The sequence below is a fragment of the Orbicella franksi genome, chromosome 4, assembly GCF_964199315.1.
Source record: "Orbicella franksi chromosome 4, jaOrbFran1.1, whole genome shotgun sequence".
In the NCBI taxonomy this organism is placed as follows: Eukaryota; Metazoa; Cnidaria; class Anthozoa; order Scleractinia; family Merulinidae; genus Orbicella; species Orbicella franksi.
This window is the reverse complement of record NC_138148.1, coordinates 27,120,367-27,138,037: the sequence shown is the minus strand read 5'-3', so window position 1 is coordinate 27,138,037 and position 17,671 is coordinate 27,120,367. Positions and strand designations below refer to the sequence as shown.

General features: G+C 39.4%; 4 protein-coding genes across 4 annotated transcripts; 1 reads left to right on the top strand and 3 right to left on the bottom strand.

The window, feature by feature from the left end:
- Positions 1 to 787: 787 nt before the first annotated feature.
- LOC145485172 (serine/threonine-protein kinase Nek7-like) lies at positions 788 to 2,477 on the bottom strand. Its single transcript, XM_081463872.1, has one exon. The coding sequence runs from the start codon at positions 2,401 to 2,403 to the stop codon at positions 1,339 to 1,341; it is 1,065 nt and encodes a 354-aa protein (XP_081319998.1). The 5' UTR covers positions 2,404 to 2,477; the 3' UTR covers positions 788 to 1,338.
- A 3,049-nt stretch (positions 2,478 to 5,526) lies between these two features.
- LOC145483795 (leucine-rich repeat protein 1-like) lies at positions 5,527 to 9,115 on the bottom strand. The gene is made up of 4 exons (XM_081462342.1): positions 8,843 to 9,115; positions 8,565 to 8,663; positions 6,964 to 7,682; positions 5,527 to 6,177 (listed from the first exon to the last, which is right to left on the bottom strand). The coding sequence occupies exons 1-4, from the start codon at positions 9,038 to 9,040 to the stop codon at positions 5,928 to 5,930; spliced, it is 1,266 nt and encodes a 421-aa protein (XP_081318468.1). The 5' UTR covers positions 9,041 to 9,115; the 3' UTR covers positions 5,527 to 5,927.
- Positions 9,116 to 9,222: 107 nt separating this feature from the next.
- LOC145483797 (tubulin-folding cofactor B-like) lies at positions 9,223 to 16,208 on the top strand. Its single transcript, XM_081462344.1, has 6 exons — positions 9,223 to 9,403; positions 10,367 to 10,510; positions 12,229 to 12,328; positions 13,177 to 13,365; positions 13,879 to 13,951; positions 14,383 to 16,208. Exons 1-6 carry the CDS (start codon positions 9,293 to 9,295, stop codon positions 14,501 to 14,503), a joined length of 738 nt encoding a protein of 245 aa, XP_081318470.1. The 5' UTR covers positions 9,223 to 9,292; the 3' UTR covers positions 14,504 to 16,208.
- Positions 16,209 to 16,324: 116 nt separating this feature from the next.
- LOC145483798 (B9 domain-containing protein 2-like) lies at positions 16,325 to 17,670 on the bottom strand. Its single transcript, XM_081462345.1, has one exon. The coding sequence runs from the start codon at positions 17,569 to 17,571 to the stop codon at positions 17,041 to 17,043; it is 531 nt and encodes a 176-aa protein (XP_081318471.1). The 5' UTR covers positions 17,572 to 17,670; the 3' UTR covers positions 16,325 to 17,040.
- Between the last annotated feature and the right edge of the window lies 1 nt (position 17,671).

Below are 17,671 nucleotides of genomic sequence, written 5' to 3'. Positions count from 1 at the left end.
GACTCGAGTGACGTCATTCTTGCATTCATCAATTCAGATGAGGAAGATGCCAATGAGAGGCCAAATACCAAACACTCAGGGCGAGCCATAACTAGGAGATCCGAAATTGACTTCTCTTTCTTTTGATTTGTTTTTTAAACAACAGCTCTCTGTCGTATAGAGATTGTAAATATTGTCTTCATAGTGAGCACAATAACGTGAAGTAGGGGGATAATAGAGAAATATTAAAAAAGTTGAAATCTAAATATTGTTTGTTCAATTTTTTTTTTTGGGGGGGGGTCATCCCAAAAAATGACCGCTATAAGGGGGGGCCATGTGAAAAAATTGGTAAGCTGAGGGGGGGTCATGCGATTTTTAAATGGTGCTTCCCAAATCCCACCAGCCCCCCCTCCCTCATAAAAAATGAACGGTCCCTAAGAGAGACAGGCCGGGCTCTGGGAATGAGAATTCATGATGCAGAAACGGGGCAAAGTGGCGTTATACTGAGAGCGACGAACCGTCGCACTCCTCCTCTGATTGACAGGCGGTTGCAACAGACTTGTGGTTTTGGAGATTGTAATGTACATTTTCGTTCCAAATTAGGAAAGTTGGCATCGTTTTATCGAATTGTGGAAATGTTTTCAAGAAGTACGGACTAAATGAAAAAATAAGGAGTTCCCTCGACAGAGGAACTCCTTGTTAAAGTGTCAGCAGTAGAATTTAGCAGATAAAAAACAACAACTTTGGAGTGCATTGAATTTAACTTTAAAAAGTGATTTGTTAATTTTAAGCTCTACATATGCCAAAATCTGATCGAGGATTCGACTCATGTTGCCTTGCTTCTTCTATACTTCGGCGGGGTTGCTGTCAAATTTTAACGACTTTGTCAACTCTGATGAACTGACTTTTAAATACAAGTATAACTCTGTTGTATGCTGATGTAGTTAAACGAGCTTTATTCCGTTTAGAAGCTAAAAAGAGCGTAACGGTTTTGCGTTACTATTTCAACACTTTTGTTTCGCACTTAGTGCAGCCAAGAGTGATCTCCTCTTGAAGTTAACTGTTGTACAGGATTTTAAATTGAACATCTTGAGCAAGGAGCAAACGTGTGCAGCTTTTCGCGACGTAAGATCAACATTAGTATTTTTCCACTTCAAAACTGTTCTTGTTATTGAATTGCAATTTCGGATAGTGTAGTACTTTTCACTTGGAACTTTTAGCATTTTTGACACGTGTTAAAATGTACTCCAGATTCAAAGAGTGTGGCGTCTATCAGCGCAATGAACTGTTTATATTCCTTGAACTAAGATTAATCTAAGTTTCTTCCAACTTAGATGATTCGCTGTGATGCTTCTTTAATTACAAATCGACAATTTCCGGCCCTTGGTAGCCTTGTTTCATTCTCTCTGTAACGACAGATGTCCTGTTCGCGAGCTCGTCCATGTTCGGTCTCAGGTCGGGGTCGCCATTCAGACAGTCACGAATCAAGGTTTTCAGCTCCTCGGAGAAGTTCTCGTTAATATCTTCAGGGGGTCTGCCTTCCATGATGTTAGCCAGAGCGCTAAACATGTCTGTTCCTACAATCTTATATGGGGGTTCCATTGTAGCGAGCTCGTATAGCACGCACCCAAGGAGCCATACTTGACTCCCAGGGCTAAATACCTGTCCTTTCAAAATTTCCGGAGGGGAATAAATTCCCGTGCCGTTATCCCCCATAGCCATGGCGTTCATGTTGTCTTGCGCAGAAGCCATGTACAACAAGCCACTGTCCAGTTTTAATGTTCCGTTTTCATCAAAAGAGATGCGGTCGATTGGCGTGGAAGTTTCGTAGATGATTCCTTTGTCGTTTAGGTACTTCAAGGCTGAGGACAGCTCACAAAGCGCTTTCCATATTAGGTATTCCGGCAATAGTCTCCGCAGTCCTTTACGCTCATGAAGAATGTCCAGAAGGGCAACGGGAGGGTATTCAAATACAATAATGTCGGTGCCTCCCTGGCTGAACTGCACTAGACTTTGCATAATATTTGGATGGCTTACCCCACTCCAAGCCTCCATGGCGGATTTAACGCGATCATCTGCTAAGCAGGGAGGCACGCACTTTAACAGTACCTCGGACATGTCGAGAAGGCACTTGGCCGGGTACACGCAGTGCGAAATGTGCTGAGAGTTCAAGTTATTTCGGTTGACGTAAAAGTCGTCCACTGTAAGCTGATTGGCTAAGAAATTGATCATCGTCTTCGGGATCGGAAGATCGACAATACGTGCCAAGCGCTTCAGTCCCATCGCCTGCAAAATGAACGTGCGGCAGTGTTGCTGCAGGGAGCCTGGCTGCGCGTCCTCGGCTGCGAAAGCGCCATCAGGGTTTAAGATATTAAATTTTGCCTCCTGTGTGGATTGATCCTGTAGGCGCGTCCTTGCCGCCATGTGTCAAATCTTGTGCGACTTTCTTTGTTGGCGCGCGTGCGCTTCAGATCGCATTCAAATCAGTCAATAAAAAATTATCTATCAATTAATCAATTAACTTTGCGCGTCACAATAGGGTAGGTCTTTTGATAGCGCAATATTTTATATGCCTCATTAGCGTACATTTATCGAAATTAATTTAATCTTAGAATAGCGACTGACGTTCAGGCCTATTGTTTCTGCACATCCTTACTGCGCGCGTGATTCACGCTGCAACGTCACCCAAGTCATACATATCAAGCGCGCGCTGTAAGAAGGGAAGATAAGCAAGTATAGGCTTGGCACCAGCTAACTTCGCCTGCAATTTACTCTCTTAAATGGTCGGTGACGCCCTCTTTTCTTTTCATAGATCAATTCCTTTCCTACAGAAAAAAAAAAAAAAAAAAAAAAAAAAAAAAAAAACAGAAAAAAAATCTGTACGAGGGAAGTTTCAAATATTTCTCATTTTCTGCCCTAATGCGACCGAAGGTTTCTTCGAATGTGGATGGGAAAGATTAATAATATTCATTCTTTTTGGATAGGAAAGACTAATAATATTTGTTCTTTTTCAAGGCCTATTCTCCCTCAAGGAACGACATTACTTAATCGACTAACTTGTGTTAAATTGAGTAGGTTTACCTGATCAAAATTTCTTTTGCTGCTGATATTTTTAAGCTAAGATCGTATTAGGAGAACGAGAGCTTGTAAAAACGCATGGTCTTCGATGCACCTGATCTCCAAAACGAGCACGGTGGCCCCCGTATTTTTTGACCTTTATGGCAAAAATTGGTATTTACCTTACTGTATGGCAAGCTTTAAAAAAACTGTACGTGGGAACATTTTGGGCACGAACGTCCTTAAGTTAAGTAGCTTCGGTCGATTTGGGTCTGTTACAACTAAGACATGTTTTGAAAAACGTCAAATTTCAGCAACGTTTTTGTGGAGTTTTGCGACAAGGGTCTCGATCCAAACACACGAAAGCCTAACAATATTTCAAGCTTTTATCTATCGTTTGAATCGTTTTTCTTTCAAACTATGCAGGGTATTGAATTTTTTTTCTTCCTTGTAATGATATCTGTTTATTCATTAGATGAATTTCTAAATGGTGGCGAATACAATGAAATCAGGAGTAGCTGAACGATAACTAAGCCCACTACTTAACGGATTTTAATTGAAATAGAATTTCACCACAGGTAATTAATGTTATATGGAGGGTAGAAAAAGTGCAGTGTTTAAAACTTCCAGTACTTGCGAGAGGCATGGTAGGTAGAAAAGGTTCAGATTTTAAAACTTTCAGTAGTTACAGCACAGTTTTTCGATTAAGGGAATTTCTCTTACAATCATGAATAAATCAAATTCAGAATGTTGCCAAAGCGGAGTCTCCTAAAAGGTCGAAGCTATGGCATAAAAGAAATATCAAAACTAAACCTCATTTGTCGAGACACATAATCGTGTCACAGCAGAACATCGCGTCTGTCATGACGTAATTGTAATAGACCATGTTCTCGGTGTTGGACTGGAAATAGCTTGCGCGCAATGAAGGCGCATGCGTGGGAATATCATTAAAAAGCGATAAATATCATTTGCATTTGAAACACCTCCCGCATTAGCCTCAGTTTCAAGCTAGTTCCAGTCCAATACCGGGAATACGAATACGGTCTACTAGCTGCGTGACTGGCGGGATTCGTGAGCAAGCGATACTTGGCCATTTTTTCCCCTCGCGCATCGTGAGGAAATAATTCGCCAATCCCCTCTCGGGATTGAAGACAATAGCACTCGCGCGCTAAATACCGCCAGCTACGCAGGCTACTCACGCACGACGGCGTCAATTTAACACAGAACCTCAACGCAGGCTCTCTCTCTTTTGCCCCTCTTTCGAGGTTGTTTTCTGCACGTTGCAAAACTGCTGTAGCGTGGTGGTCAACAGCTGTCGTTTAAGAGGGCTGAAACCGAAAAATACCCCTTCCCCGTCCAAATCTTGGCTCAACAGAGGATGGAAAGTGACAGTTAATCCTTCATATGGGCCTGATTCTTAAGGCAGTCCCACTCGAGTTATTTTTAGACATGTTTCCCAGGCCTATATGGGGGATTCACCCTCTTGCTCTTCATGTTCTCTTGTTTAGACTCAATACTTCGATGTGTTTGGGCTTTTCTCTTCGACTTTCTTGTAATCTTTTCCAGAGTTCTTTTTGAAGTGCCGAATGTTACCCGTAAAGTAGAACTTTTGCGAGCTTATCGTCATTAGTAGATCCCCGCTAAAATCTTTCATGGTAGTTTCCAGTTTGTAAGGTAAGGTAGCGCTTTAGTTGCATTGATGTTCCTTCTGACGAAAGAATGTTTGAATTTTGTAGATCGTGTCAACGGGAAGTTTCTCCAATGACTATAAAATTTGTTTCGTGTTTTAAAAGGAAAACATAAGAAACAAACCAGAAATTAAAATGCAAAATGTGAAAATTTAAGTTCGAGAAATGTCCTCAAGATTTTATCGCGGCACGTTTGTAAAAATATGGCCTGTGGTGTTATCGAGTTTGTCAGACTTCCGTGTTTTTGTTCTGGGAATTAGAAATACGAAACAAGTATTGGCATTTAGAAATATATCAGGCTTCATTTGACAGGTAAGAATAAATTGGGCTGGGTTTTGAATAATTTATCATCATTCAGAAGAGGTGATTTGGAACGTCGAAAGTCCTTCTGTTTTCTCGTATTATCCAGACCATTCGTGCTCGGCACTTTTAAACAATTATTCCACGAGCGCGCGTTTGATATGAGATTGTAGATAGCCAATAGAAAACTTAACTAAAATAAAAAAAAAAAACGCCCCAAAAATTCACGTGCACGCTTACCATATTTGTGGAGCACGGTGTAATGGCTCATATACTGTGATGGCTAAGCCAATGAAAACTCTCGAGCTGCATGATCTAATGATCCAGTTTTTAATAATAACGGTTACTTCGCGCGGTCTACATCAGCAACACTGATTTAAATAGCTACAGTGTTCATGTCTTAACAGATTCAGAAAAAGTACCTTCCAGACATGACCTTTTTCGGAGAACAAAGCTCTCTCCTAAATACTTTGTCATTCTGAGAATGAAATAATTAATGAACTCTAATATCACAGCCGCATTTATTAACTCTAATCTTATTTATCTACATGTACAATGTATGAGAAGCATTTACAATATGTCGGTGCCACTGAAGTACAACAAGCAGGGAACTTAGTCTGTGTAGCAGATACAGGTCAGAGGCAGATAATTGCTTGAGTTTTGTTTGCTCATTCAAGTGTGCTGCAGGGCATACACTTTAAGAAAAAAATCTCTTTGCCGTAATAGTCAAATTTTGACAGCATTTTTAGTTTCATTGAATAAACATATACTTCTTCTAGTGTAGTCTCATACTGTTTTGATATCAATCACAGAGACCCTTGTTGGAGCGAGGAAAAGTTTCTGTGCATTTTAGTGTTGGCCTGCGTCCGTTTTGGGCAAATGGATTGAGAAGCCACTGTGCAGCTACCTCCAGTATGATCTCTTACTGTTTTGCAACTGTTGAAGACACTTTCTGGAACAAAGGAAGCCTTCTGCCGGTAAGTGGCTTTGGGTTGGACACACGGACACCACTGTATGGGCTAAGTGATGAATGTTGATTGTCACAATGTAGTGGACACATGATTTAAAGCAGTAGTTTCCACACAGGCACTGTTTAACAGTGTCCAGATATACACAGAGGGATGATGGAATGACTGCCTTGGAATATGAACACCTAAAAAGAAATGAGAACTAAATTAATGTTGTTAGCTTACCTATACTGACTGTACAGCTAGTGCAGGTGCGGAGGCCTAACAATTGGCACGCTGGACACTGGATTGAACGGTCAGGATTCAAGCCCTGGCCAGGATCATTGCATTATGTTCTTGGGTGAGACACTTTACTGTCCTCCCTCTCTCCACCCAGGTTTATAAACGGGGACCAGCAAATTTAATGCTCAGGGTGTAACCCTGTGATTCAATGGCATTCCACCTGGGGGATGTAGAAATACAGTACTCCTAGTTGTTTCATGCTACAGAAACTTGGATAAGGACCATCTCTATATATCGGCCATTTGGCCTGATCTGGAATTTACTGTACAGGTAAATCTGAAGGTGCAATCAAACTACCTGCCCACACTGGCAAACTATCCCATTTCCCATGTCGTGAAGTGCTTTAGGAGTATTGCTTCTCCCCTCGGAAGAGATGTTCATTAACTCAGGTTAGGTACTCCACAGGTTTCCCTAACAGCCTGTCAGTACCCATATACCTAATGTTATTAGAAACCAAATTGAAAACAGCCAATTCGTATGTTATTGCTAATGTTCAATCCAAATCTCCCTGATCAGGCCCAAGATCTCACATGTCTCTGACCCATGCAGGTGGAAGCGTGGTGGTAGTGGTGAAAGGGGGAGGGCGGGGGGGGGGGGGGGGGGGGGGAGAGGAGCACACCTTATATCCTCCCATGTGAAGTGCTATGCCAAACAGTGCTATAATGAACAATCTCTAGATTTAAACTTACCCATGTTTCTTGACAGCAATTCCTGCACATTCCTTCAATGATGGAACAGTTAACTTGCTTACAATCTTCCATTTGTCCTGATCGAGAAAGGTATTTTGTGACACGTCCATTGATTCCAGCTTTAATTTAGATAAACTATGAGGTAAAACCTTGAGCTGATTATTACTGGCGGAGAAGAATCGTAAACTTGAAAGCTTTCCAATGTTTACTGGTAACATGAGGAGATGGTTTTGATCTAGTTTTAAATGAACAAGGCTCTTTAAGTTGCAAAATGCCACAGGTAGAAGTTTGATTTCATTTTGGCTGAGATCCAAAAGCTTCAAAGACAATGCCAAGGCCCCAGTGCAGAGTGAAGGTGGAAACTCCCGGATCCTGTTGCCACGTAAAACTAGCTCAGACAATCCAGACAAATTGGTCAATCTGCAAGGCACTGACTTAATTTGATTGTCGGCAACATTTAAACATGACAAACTGCTCATCTGCAGGATACGGGCTTCAATTCGAACAAGTCCACAGTTGTTAACAGTCAACTTGTTAAGTGTACTTGGAAAAGGCTTCCCAAGTGGATAATCACTTCGTCGTGAGATCACCATATCAGTTTTGGGTTTTTCTATGTCTGAGATCTTTGCAGGAGCCAGGCAGGACAGGTTGACCTTTTGTAGCTCTTTGTCTCCAAGTTTAAGTATCGACAGAAACGTTTTGAGACCTGATGGATCAGCCTATCAGAAAAGTAAATAAAAGATTAAAAGAACAAGAATCTACTTGTTACACTACAAATAGTCCGCTGGTGACGTCTTGCTTTTACACCCAAAGCATTTCAGAACAAGTCATCATCGTTCTGAATGTTTTACTGCAGATACCGTTCACTGTTGAATACCAACCAAGTGCGAGGCACGGTGACCTCATGTTTTGTGCCCCTGACTCCAGATTGAGTGGTCTGAGCCCTGGCTGGGGTCATTATCTTGTGACTTTGGGCAACAAACTTCACTCTCACAGTGCTTCTCTCCACTCAGGTGTACAAATGGGTACCGACCAATTTAATGCTGGGGGTAACCCTGCAGTGAACTAGCATCTCATCCAGGGGGAGTAGAAATGCTCCTAGTCACCTTATGCTATGGAAACCAGAGACAATACAAGTGCTGGCCTAATGGGCCACTTAACTCATATGCAGACTTTACCCCCTACCTACCTCTTTTTCAAACTGCTAGAGAGAAAACAACAGAAAATAGCTTGAAATACAGGGGTCTGCAATAATTGGATCAGTGTTAATTTATATATCAGGGTGCAAAGAAAACCAATTTTTGGGCTTGCCCCATTTATAAGTTGAAACTGTGATGTCCTGTATTAAGCTTACCTTCCTATGTAGTGTGGGGGTGGGGTGTAGGTGAGGGTGCATTCCTTTGGGATGATCAGGATCAGTATCAATGATTCAAGATCACTCGGATCCTGGTGCATCAAAGGAACAGATGAATATGAGATCAGAGTGGATTCATCGGTTCCTTTGATGCACCATGATCTGAGTGATCTTGGATCGCTGATCCAGATCACCCCAAAGGAACATACCCTAAGCTTACATATTAACCTAAAGTTTACATCAGTACCTTGTTAATAAATAGATCATGTGGAGGTTCCTTTAATCGAATTGTTGCCTTTCCTTTGTCAAGAAACTTTGAGAACACCTGCTGCAGGTTCTCTTTAACCTAGAGAAGGAATCAACAAGTTAACAAATCTGATATGAACCAATCTGACAGGAGATGCAGAAGGTTAGCAGGCTTTGAACAGCTTATATGGTCACGTCTCTTTCTTAAGCCTTACTTGAACGTAAAATATTATGTTCATTACGAATATCTTGTTAAATGTTGGGTTGTCTTGCACAAACCTTATATTTTGCCCCGTTCCTCTCCTTCGCAGTACAAACTAAAAGAAACACAGCAGCCTTCCGGTTCTCGACTGCAACATGTTTTGAAGTCTCTTTTCGTCCGATGGCCAAAGAAGCACGCGTAGGTTTGCTTGCGTTTCGCATGTTATGCGAAGGAGCTGATCGATTTACGATCAATATTTCACAATTTAGCCGCATTTTCCCTACCACTGATAAAATAAAACATGAAAAAGTGACGCTGTTTTTTACACCGTTCGTTCTGTTCTTGCCGCCATATTTTGACTATCGTCACGTGTTCTATTCGAACCAATCCTTGTTGAGAATTGGTCTTGAGCCCGCGATAAAAGAAAGGAGTTGTCATTTCTTCTCTCTCTTTCTCTCTCTTTCTCTCTCTTTATTACACATTTTCGCGACCACTTTCACTATTTTTTGCTCCAAAAGATAGATACAATGGCGGGTATCGATACTCCTAGTACCGTGTCTGTTCAGATTACAAGCTCAATGGCTTCTTTCACATCAGAAAAGAGGCTGCAAAGAAACGAAACGATCTCCACTTTAAAGGTATCAACTTATGTTTTAGATTGAGTTTTTGAACTTGGCAACTTTAGAAAATTAGCTAAAATTTGTTTTTTTACAAGTTTAATTAATTTTTCCTTTCATTTGTTCCGATTGGTGGTAAGAATAGCGAGTATATCACTGGGAAACCAGACAAAATTAACGACAACAGCTGGGTGTATGTCTGATATCTGTTATGATGCCACTTTCATGTAGACATTTTTTTTCTTCTCTCTCTCTTCGCAACTTGTTTTGTGTAGTGATCCTATTGCTCTAGTTACGCTCAGTTCCTTTCTCTAGCTAGAGGTATCAATTGATACCAGTGAATTGCCAAGGATACCCTGAGTGGATTGCTTCATTGGGGTCTGGGAAGCCCCTACCTTGCTGAAGAAAATCAGAGTTACATGTTAACTTGATTTGTATACCCCATCTCAAATTGGAAGCGAAGAGGATGTTTGAATTTAGAATTGTTCCTATAATGACTACAACAACATCTGTTATTATTTTTGGGCATTTTGAAACAACCTGAGTTAGATAGACTTATTAAGTTAATGCCTTAATCATTAGGGTGGAAATGGGTGGAAGAGTTGATAAGCAGTAAGGTATAAAACATCTTTCAAGCACAAAAAACATCTGTTTTGGTTGAGTGATTACAGATGTAAACTAAGACGTGAAAATTAAATAGGGAAATGCATACAAGTAACCCCCCCCCCCCTCCCCACCCCCATCTTCATGTTACCTCATACCATATGTAAATGACTACTAAACTCTAGAACTGATTTGTGATCTGGTTGATTGGCACCAGGATTGGAATGCTTCTCAATCTTTACTAGCCAACGGTATATATCTACGCATTTAGTATGACTATTTCTCGTGATTTTCTCAGAGACTGGGTATATTTAGACCACCTAGACAATCTCTTCTGGCTGAATACATGACATGTCTGTTGTTGTTGTTGTTTTTTTTTAGGGGAAACTGGAACTCATCACGGGTTGCTCAGCAATGACAATGGAAATTCAACTTTTAGACACAGAAGGAAAGTTCTTATGTATTCTTAATAACGAGGATGCTTTACTTGGTGCTTATCCAGTCGACGATAATATGAGATTACATGTAGGTACATCTTTGCTGTATACTAGTTATGCAAGGCTTTTGATTGGTATGCCGTGGAACATCTCTCAAGTCACTTGACTGTATACCAAGAAAATACAAGTGACAAGTAGGATATTCCTTGGTATACCACGCAAGAGCATTGCATAACCTTTTTTATATTAAGCAATTAGATTATGAGCTCGAGATTCGCATGATAGTTGACGAGGGCGTAGCCCTCGTTAACTATCATTCAGAGAAATGGAGAGCGAATAATCTAATTGCTTTAGAATAAATCTACTAGTCATTCAAAACTTTATCTAAATCCTCTTCACAGATACTTTAAAAATGCCAAAAAGCGGCCATGATGTTTTTAACAAGGGCACACTGCTACGCTACTCACTATCTATCACAGAATAGATAGTAAGTAGCGTAGCCAAGCAGAGAACGGCATTCATGATAGAATGCCAGTAGATTTATAGTAACATGCCATAGAAAATACAGTGGCCAACGCAATCAATACGACATATGTGTAGCACACAACAGGAAGGTTGAGTGTAATACTGACGAGTACACAACAGCTTTCCTGTATTCTGATTGGCTGTATTTTCTGTGGCATGGTATAATGTCTATAATTGCCAGAGTGTAAGGTGGGAATTATATTAAGTCCTGTAGAACATGATAAAATCTGAGGCTCAGTAACACAAACTTCTGTATAGCTATTTAGGAAACACCCTGTAAGAAAGCATGAGCCAAAAGCTGCACATCTATTAAACAATAATTATTAGATTATTAGCTAGAAATTTCTATTGTGTGATAGTCGACGAGTGTGCAGCCCGAGTCATGATCAACTATCATACATAGAAATTGAGAGTGAATAATCTAATTGTTTTGGTATAAATCTACCAGTAGTTCAAAGCTTTATCTTAATCCTCTTTACAGACACTTCAGAAACGCCAAGATGCAGCCGTCATTTTGTTAACAAGGGCACACCGCTATGCTTCTGACTATCTATCACAGAATAGATACTGAGTAGCGTAGCCAATCAGAGAACAGCATTCGTGATAGAATGCTAGTAGATTTATACAAATACTCATTAAAAACACAGACCCAGCACAAGCTGTTGACAATTGAAACAAAGTAAGTGTTTTCCGTTTAAAAAAAGTAGCTCCCAAAGAAGCAGCCGCAATTTTGTCAGCAACTGCACGATGCTAGGCTATTCACTATCTGCAACAGAATCAATAGTGAGTAGTGCAGCCAATCAGAGAACAGCATTTGTGATTGTGATTGAACACTAGTAGATTTATAATATACTGTATAGAAATACAGATAATTTGTATGAGACAGTTGGAAATTTTTTCTGGCTGCCCAGATCTCAGTTTTCTCTTGTGGCGGGTAGAGGAAGAATTGGTTATACGGAGAGGATATCTGACTGTTTACAACAAACTGCTGGTTTTCTCTGTTTCTGGGATGAGCATTTTGTGCCTCTATGAATATTCTTATATTTTGAGTATTGAAGATAATTTGAATTTTATAAGTTTTAATGTGCTATTACACGTAATATCACATGAGCATGGTTTATCACAATGCACCTTTCCATCTGGCTCATTCTTACAAGCACCTGTTCATCAATTAAGCGTTATTTGGACCCATCCATCAGTGATGTACAGTAACCTAGCGAAAGCCTTACTCTGTCAATCAGTAAATAATTATAACACAAACACTTTGGATCTAATCATAAGGTTGTGGATAAAGACCCTGCGAAAAAGGCAGGAGAATTTGAAGACTTATCTGCGGTAGAAAAATATGAGATGAGCACTGAAGATTATTCAAAGAGAACTGGTAGGTCATGGATTATTGGCTAGTAGTGGTAACATTCAGTCTTGCAATGCAAGGCAGAAGCCCTTTACATGTGTAGTTCATAACTTGTATTGCAAGCCTATATTTTTCTATCAAACAATTCAGTATCATTAAGTGAACAGCTTGTTGTCAAGAGTCCAGCTTCATTCAGTAGTTCTTGTTTTAGGAAAGTGTTTTGTAAGAGAGATATGCATCTTTTTTCTCCCTATAGTAAATTAAATGTATTTAATTTAAGCAGTCTAAGAGTAGACATGCACAGTAATATTGTTATTAACAGGGATCCATATTGAATAATTCATTGGGGTTTTTTTGCTCTAAATTGTCAGCTGGGTAAGTATGCCAGATGACATACCTGCCCTGGCAAAATTTTACTTGCCCGTTCAATAGGGAAGAATTGCAATTAAACAAAATGTAAATGGAAACTTTACTTTTTTATTATTTTCACGGGACTAGTTTCCCAGTACATCATGTCTGGAGTTGCAACTGTCAGTGAATACAGAAAATTCAGGTACAAATGAAAGTACCAGGACCTCTTCGACTGCCATGAAGGCTGAAAAGAATGCTTTCACTCTTCCTGCTCGTATTTGGTGTGTTTTTCTGAAGTGTTAACATTACTAAATGCCACATCCTGATCAAAACAGCTCATACAACCATGCCACATGTTTTCGTGGATGTAGATGCAGTACAGAGCATCAGTGGTTGATAAAATGAAAATTGAGCCTGTAATAATTTTATTCATGGAGATTTCTAAAAATGTATTCCCTTGCATGAGCCACAACTTCTATTTTTTTTTCTTGAAAATAACATGATTGCATTATTTTTTTACACAGACTCTGTGAGAGCCTTCAAAGAAAGAAATAAGCTGGGCCAATTTAAACAGAAAACACCTGAAGAAATTCGACAGGAGAAAGAGAAGGAACAACAGGAAGAAGCTGCCGCTAAAGCTATTGCCGTTGGTTCTCGGTGTGAGGTCAGAGTTAGTAATCAACCTTCTAGGCGGGGTGTGGTCATGTTTGTAGGTAAGGAAGTTGTTTGACTGTTGGATGACAGTCATTCTATTTGTTATATACCTTTATTAATAATGTTCTACTGTATGTCTTTTTCATGGAGTCTAATAGCTTTATGGTCTGTGGTTAACTCCAGTCTCTGCAGCACAACAAGGCTAGGATTATTCTTGCAGATTTAACTCCCCTAGGGTGAGATATGCTAATTTGTAAATGGTTACTCCCACCAATTTGAAAGATTGACTTAAAAACCATTTCCAGACTACATGCAGATACTTACAAATTCATTCTCCCAAGATGGATAGAAGCACATAAAGCCTAATGATTAAGTATCTTGCCTGAGAACTCAACAAATTGATCTCACTTCATTTTCGCTTCACTTTTTGCCATAACCCCCAGGGAGAATTGGGCTGGAGAAAGATCTCAGCCAGATCTCCTGATCTCAAAATATTTATTCTGCCTGAGCTGCTGGATGAACTAGAAAATTCAGGCTGACTGTTATTATCTATCTTGTTTTATTATTTAAAGGCCACACAGACTTCAAACCAGGCTGGTGGGTTGGTGTTAAGTATGACGAACCTTTTGGGAAAAATGATGGCAGGTAGGAAATATTGTCTTCAAACTACTGCAGATGATTCCCTATTAAACGGCTACCCTTTGGGAAATTGGGAAGTGGCTGCTTAATAGGGGTTCATATATTTTGACTATCTTTCACCATCAGGTTAATTGCACAGTGAACATGTATGTCAAGATGATCATATTAAGCATGTGCTTAAACAATAATTTTTATCAGTTCTATTTTGGACTCTTATTTGTCAAAACAAAGTCATTCTACATTGTATTAAATTTTGTGTGCTAGCTTAATGGGGGTTTTATTTGCAGTATTTTACTGACAATGATTTCAGGAGGTTCAAGTGTAACAATAATTTATGCTAATTAAATAGTCAATGGTACACTTACACTGTTAAGCTTGAAATCCTCTACTCTTTGTTAGGACTTGTAATCTTGCTTAATATATTCTTTTCCTTTCAGTGTTGCTGGAAAGAGATATTTCACCTGTCCACAAAAATATGGCGGATTTATCAAACCTAAGGATGTTACTGTTGGTGATTTTCCAGAGGAAGACTTGGGATTTGAAGATGACGAAATGTAAAAAGCCAATTGCAGTTCAAGCAACGCAACTGTTGAATGACTGAAGCAAATGATGTATAGTCGATTGGATTTCAATTGAGTGTCATACATGTAAAACCCAAACCACTCAATCAAAACTCGAAGTTATTACGCGTAGCTGACGCAAAGCATGTGAGAGCGTGTGAACAAGTTGTGACTGGTTTTGGTTTTACATGTACTTCTGATTGGATGAAAAAGTGGTGCTAGTTTTTAAGCGAATTAATTGTGTAATGTAGTTGGTGCAAAACCAATTTTTTTTAATTTTAACACTCAATGAAAACCGTTCTATTGATGAGCAGATTAACAGTTCTTTATCTTCTTCTTGCTATGACAGCATGAAAAATCTTGAGGCTACAAGTGAATTTCTTTATAAAATGGACAATTTGTAGGAAGTTGTATTATGTTACTAAGTGATGGAAGAAAATAGTGACAGTCCATTATGGGTGATACAGTCATTGCCAGTTACCGGTATTTATGTCAATTTTCAGAACTGGCCACTTAGTTTTAAGGTGATTCCCCAGAAATAACACTTGATGTTAGATTTTTTTCAAATATTTTGTTGTTGTTCCTAATAACGCAGGTATTTGATATACATGTGCGATAAAAAACGTATGTTACGGTGCTTGTTTAAGAGTTATATTTTGTCAAAGGTGCATCAAAAATCTGTGCAATGGTACCCAGTAAGTGTGTTTTTCTTTTTCTGAATGCTGCTACTTTTTGGGGTATCAGTGGCCAATGACATGGAGTTGATATTAAAATGTCTCAATAGATACATTGCATCATCTTGAAGGAACAATTTGATGTTTCTCGGCCAAAATGTTCATCTTAGATCAGAGTTGACTAAAAGTTTTTCTAGCGTGCATCTTCTAGGGGTGGTAAGGTTCAGGTTATGAGTGAAAGGGTAAGTAAACATTTTTGGCATTATTTTTTTTTACCTGACATCAACATTTTTTCTTACTCATTCAGTGGAATGGCAATGAATTATAGACTAATTTAATGCAATAAAAAAGGTACCTTACAGTGCCTGTTTAAAAGAAAGCATTAATTTTGCTGTCAAGCTTAGCTTGACGGAAATCTCTTACGTCGTGTGTGTGTGCATGCGCTAATGACGTGAAAATCGTGTGCAGTGGGGATGCGCAATGCAATACTGAGGAATCACCTTATTGACCTTAAAAGGTTTTTGATGACACAAAAAGGCCATCTCATGGAGTCAGATGTTATTTTATATGAATACATATTAAATAAAACTAAAAGAAGATGGTCTTTTGGAACTTGCAATGGACATAAATATATTTTGCATGTACATTTTAGGGCAGACTCATATCCTGCCATGATCTTGTCTTAGGTTCTTTTAAAGAAGTTAACATTTGCTTTAGCACAACGTTTCAGAACCCCTTGGCATTCCAGTGTAATTTTTATAGACTGAAGTTTGCTTTTATTGTCAGCCTGGTCCATTTACCAGGTTTTGTAGCCAAGACAAGGCCAGGACCCTCAGCATTTTGTCAGCCTATAGTTCAGCACGCTACACCATTTTGGATTTGTTTCTTGAATTTCATCGCGGCTGTCCGGGCTAAAATTTCCCATATGAAAGGACTCAAGTGAATAGTAAACATGCTTGGTGTGCCAAAAATGGAGGGAAAAGTAATGGAACAGATCTGTTAGTAGAGGTCTTTGTCCATATCACTCAAATTCCCCAAATTATAGAGCAGTACGTTTTCTTAAATTCTGAACAGAGTGGCAAACATTGCAAGCTTTAAAAATAGCAAATAAAAACTACAAGTTACCACATTATGCTTGAAGACAATTACTGAAGAAAATAACTTTATTATTACAGTGTTTTTTCCCCAAAATTTCATACAGAAAATTTTAACTTTTTTTCGAGGACTTCTCAAGTAAATTGACCAGCCGTGAAGATGATTTTGCTCGCTTGGTTTGACTATCTGGAGAAATATTTTTCTTATCAAGGAGTTCAGTTCAACATGTTTTGTCCATGTGTGAAAACCAGTTGCCTCATGCTGAAAACCTTAATGAAACCCCTGCACTTGCCTGAAATATGATTTTACAAGTTATATTATCATAGTAGAAATCAAAAATTTAATATAAACAAGCCTTTAAATATCTCCAAAAGGTTTTGGAAGAAAGCTGATTTTAGTCTAATGGGGAAAGAAATGATGGAGCCATTAACTTACAGCCTTGATCTTTTTTCTTTGAGAGAGAGGGGGGGGGGGGGTTGGGAACTTTGACTTACTTCGTCTATGGGTGGGGTGTGGATATAAAATGAAATGTAGCTGTCCCAAGCTAAAACATACGCCATCAGCACAAATTATTTTTGTTTTCTTTTTGCATGTTTGCTCGTCTGGAAAGTTAACATTTAAAATTTCTCAAAACACATTCCTACGTAAGCATATACAAGCTGGCAGCTTTGAGGTACAAGTTGAGGAAATATGAACAGCTTCTTCTTCTAGTCGTGTTTTGTTATTGACTTTTTGAGAGATGTGTATTTCATCATCATAATTTCCTTTAGCATTCCACCCCAAACTTGTCAAAGTTTCTCGTTATGACCCCCAATTGCAAATGTACCGTCCCCATAGCAATTGTTCGTAGTTTATATCTGTCTCCACCAGTGTAAATAACGTCTGAATTTTTCAACTGGGGCGAACCGCCAACGAAGAAGCTACGAAGCTGTTCAGATTTACTTGAGCTAAGGGGTCTCCAAGTCACGCAATCAACTTGATGAGTCCCAGGAGAGGTCGGAACGTGACAGTATCCATAACCGTAGATCTCGTTTCTTCCATAAGAATCTTGGTGCCAAACTTGAAAGTGAAACTTTGGCCAACCTTTCAGTCCTTTGGTGGCAAAATGCAGGTCGATGGGATGACACCAGCTTGCACAGTCTTCATTTTGGGGATTGTCAACTTGTGTTTGGCCCTCTTTTTGCCCAGCTAATAGTTTCCACAGTCCGTCAACATGAACAGACCATTTACAGTATAGATTATGCGAGGGAAATCCACTTGCACCGATGATTTCGCCAATAACATGAACTTCCGCCATAACCGTTTACTCGCAAAATCTTCCTAAGCGGAAAAATCCAAACATGGCGGGTTTCTCTTTGCGCATGCGAAAACTGCGCCTGCGATATTTAGTAACAGAA

Bases quoted from the DNA above. Each gene is read 5' to 3' on its own strand.
- LOC145483797 (XM_081462344.1), top strand. From the start codon at position 9,293: ATGGCGGGTATCGATACTCCTAGTACCGTGTCTGTTCAGATTACAAGC. The intron at 9,404-10,366 runs GTATCAACTTAT...GTTTTTTTTTAG, and splicing joins AAACGATCTCCACTTTAAAG to GGGAAACTGGAACTCATCAC. The intron at 10,511-12,228 runs GTAGGTACATCT...TCTAATCATAAG, and splicing joins ACGATAATATGAGATTACAT to GTTGTGGATAAAGACCCTGC.
- LOC145483798 (XM_081462345.1), bottom strand. From the start codon at position 17,571: ATGGCGGAAGTTCATGTTATTGGCGAAATCATCGGTGCAAGTGGATTT.
- LOC145485172 (XM_081463872.1), bottom strand. From the start codon at position 2,403: ATGGCGGCAAGGACGCGCCTACAGGATCAATCCACACAGGAGGCAAAA.
- LOC145483795 (XM_081462342.1), bottom strand. From the start codon at position 9,040: ATGCGGCTAAATTGTGAAATATTGATCGTAAATCGATCAGCTCCTTCG. The intron at 7,683-8,564 runs GTACTGATGTAA...CTTTTCTGATAG, and splicing joins ATGATCTATTTATTAACAAG to GCTGATCCATCAGGTCTCAA. The intron at 6,178-6,963 runs GTAAGTTTAAAT...ATTTCTTTTTAG, and splicing joins ATTGCTGTCAAGAAACATGG to GTGTTCATATTCCAAGGCAG.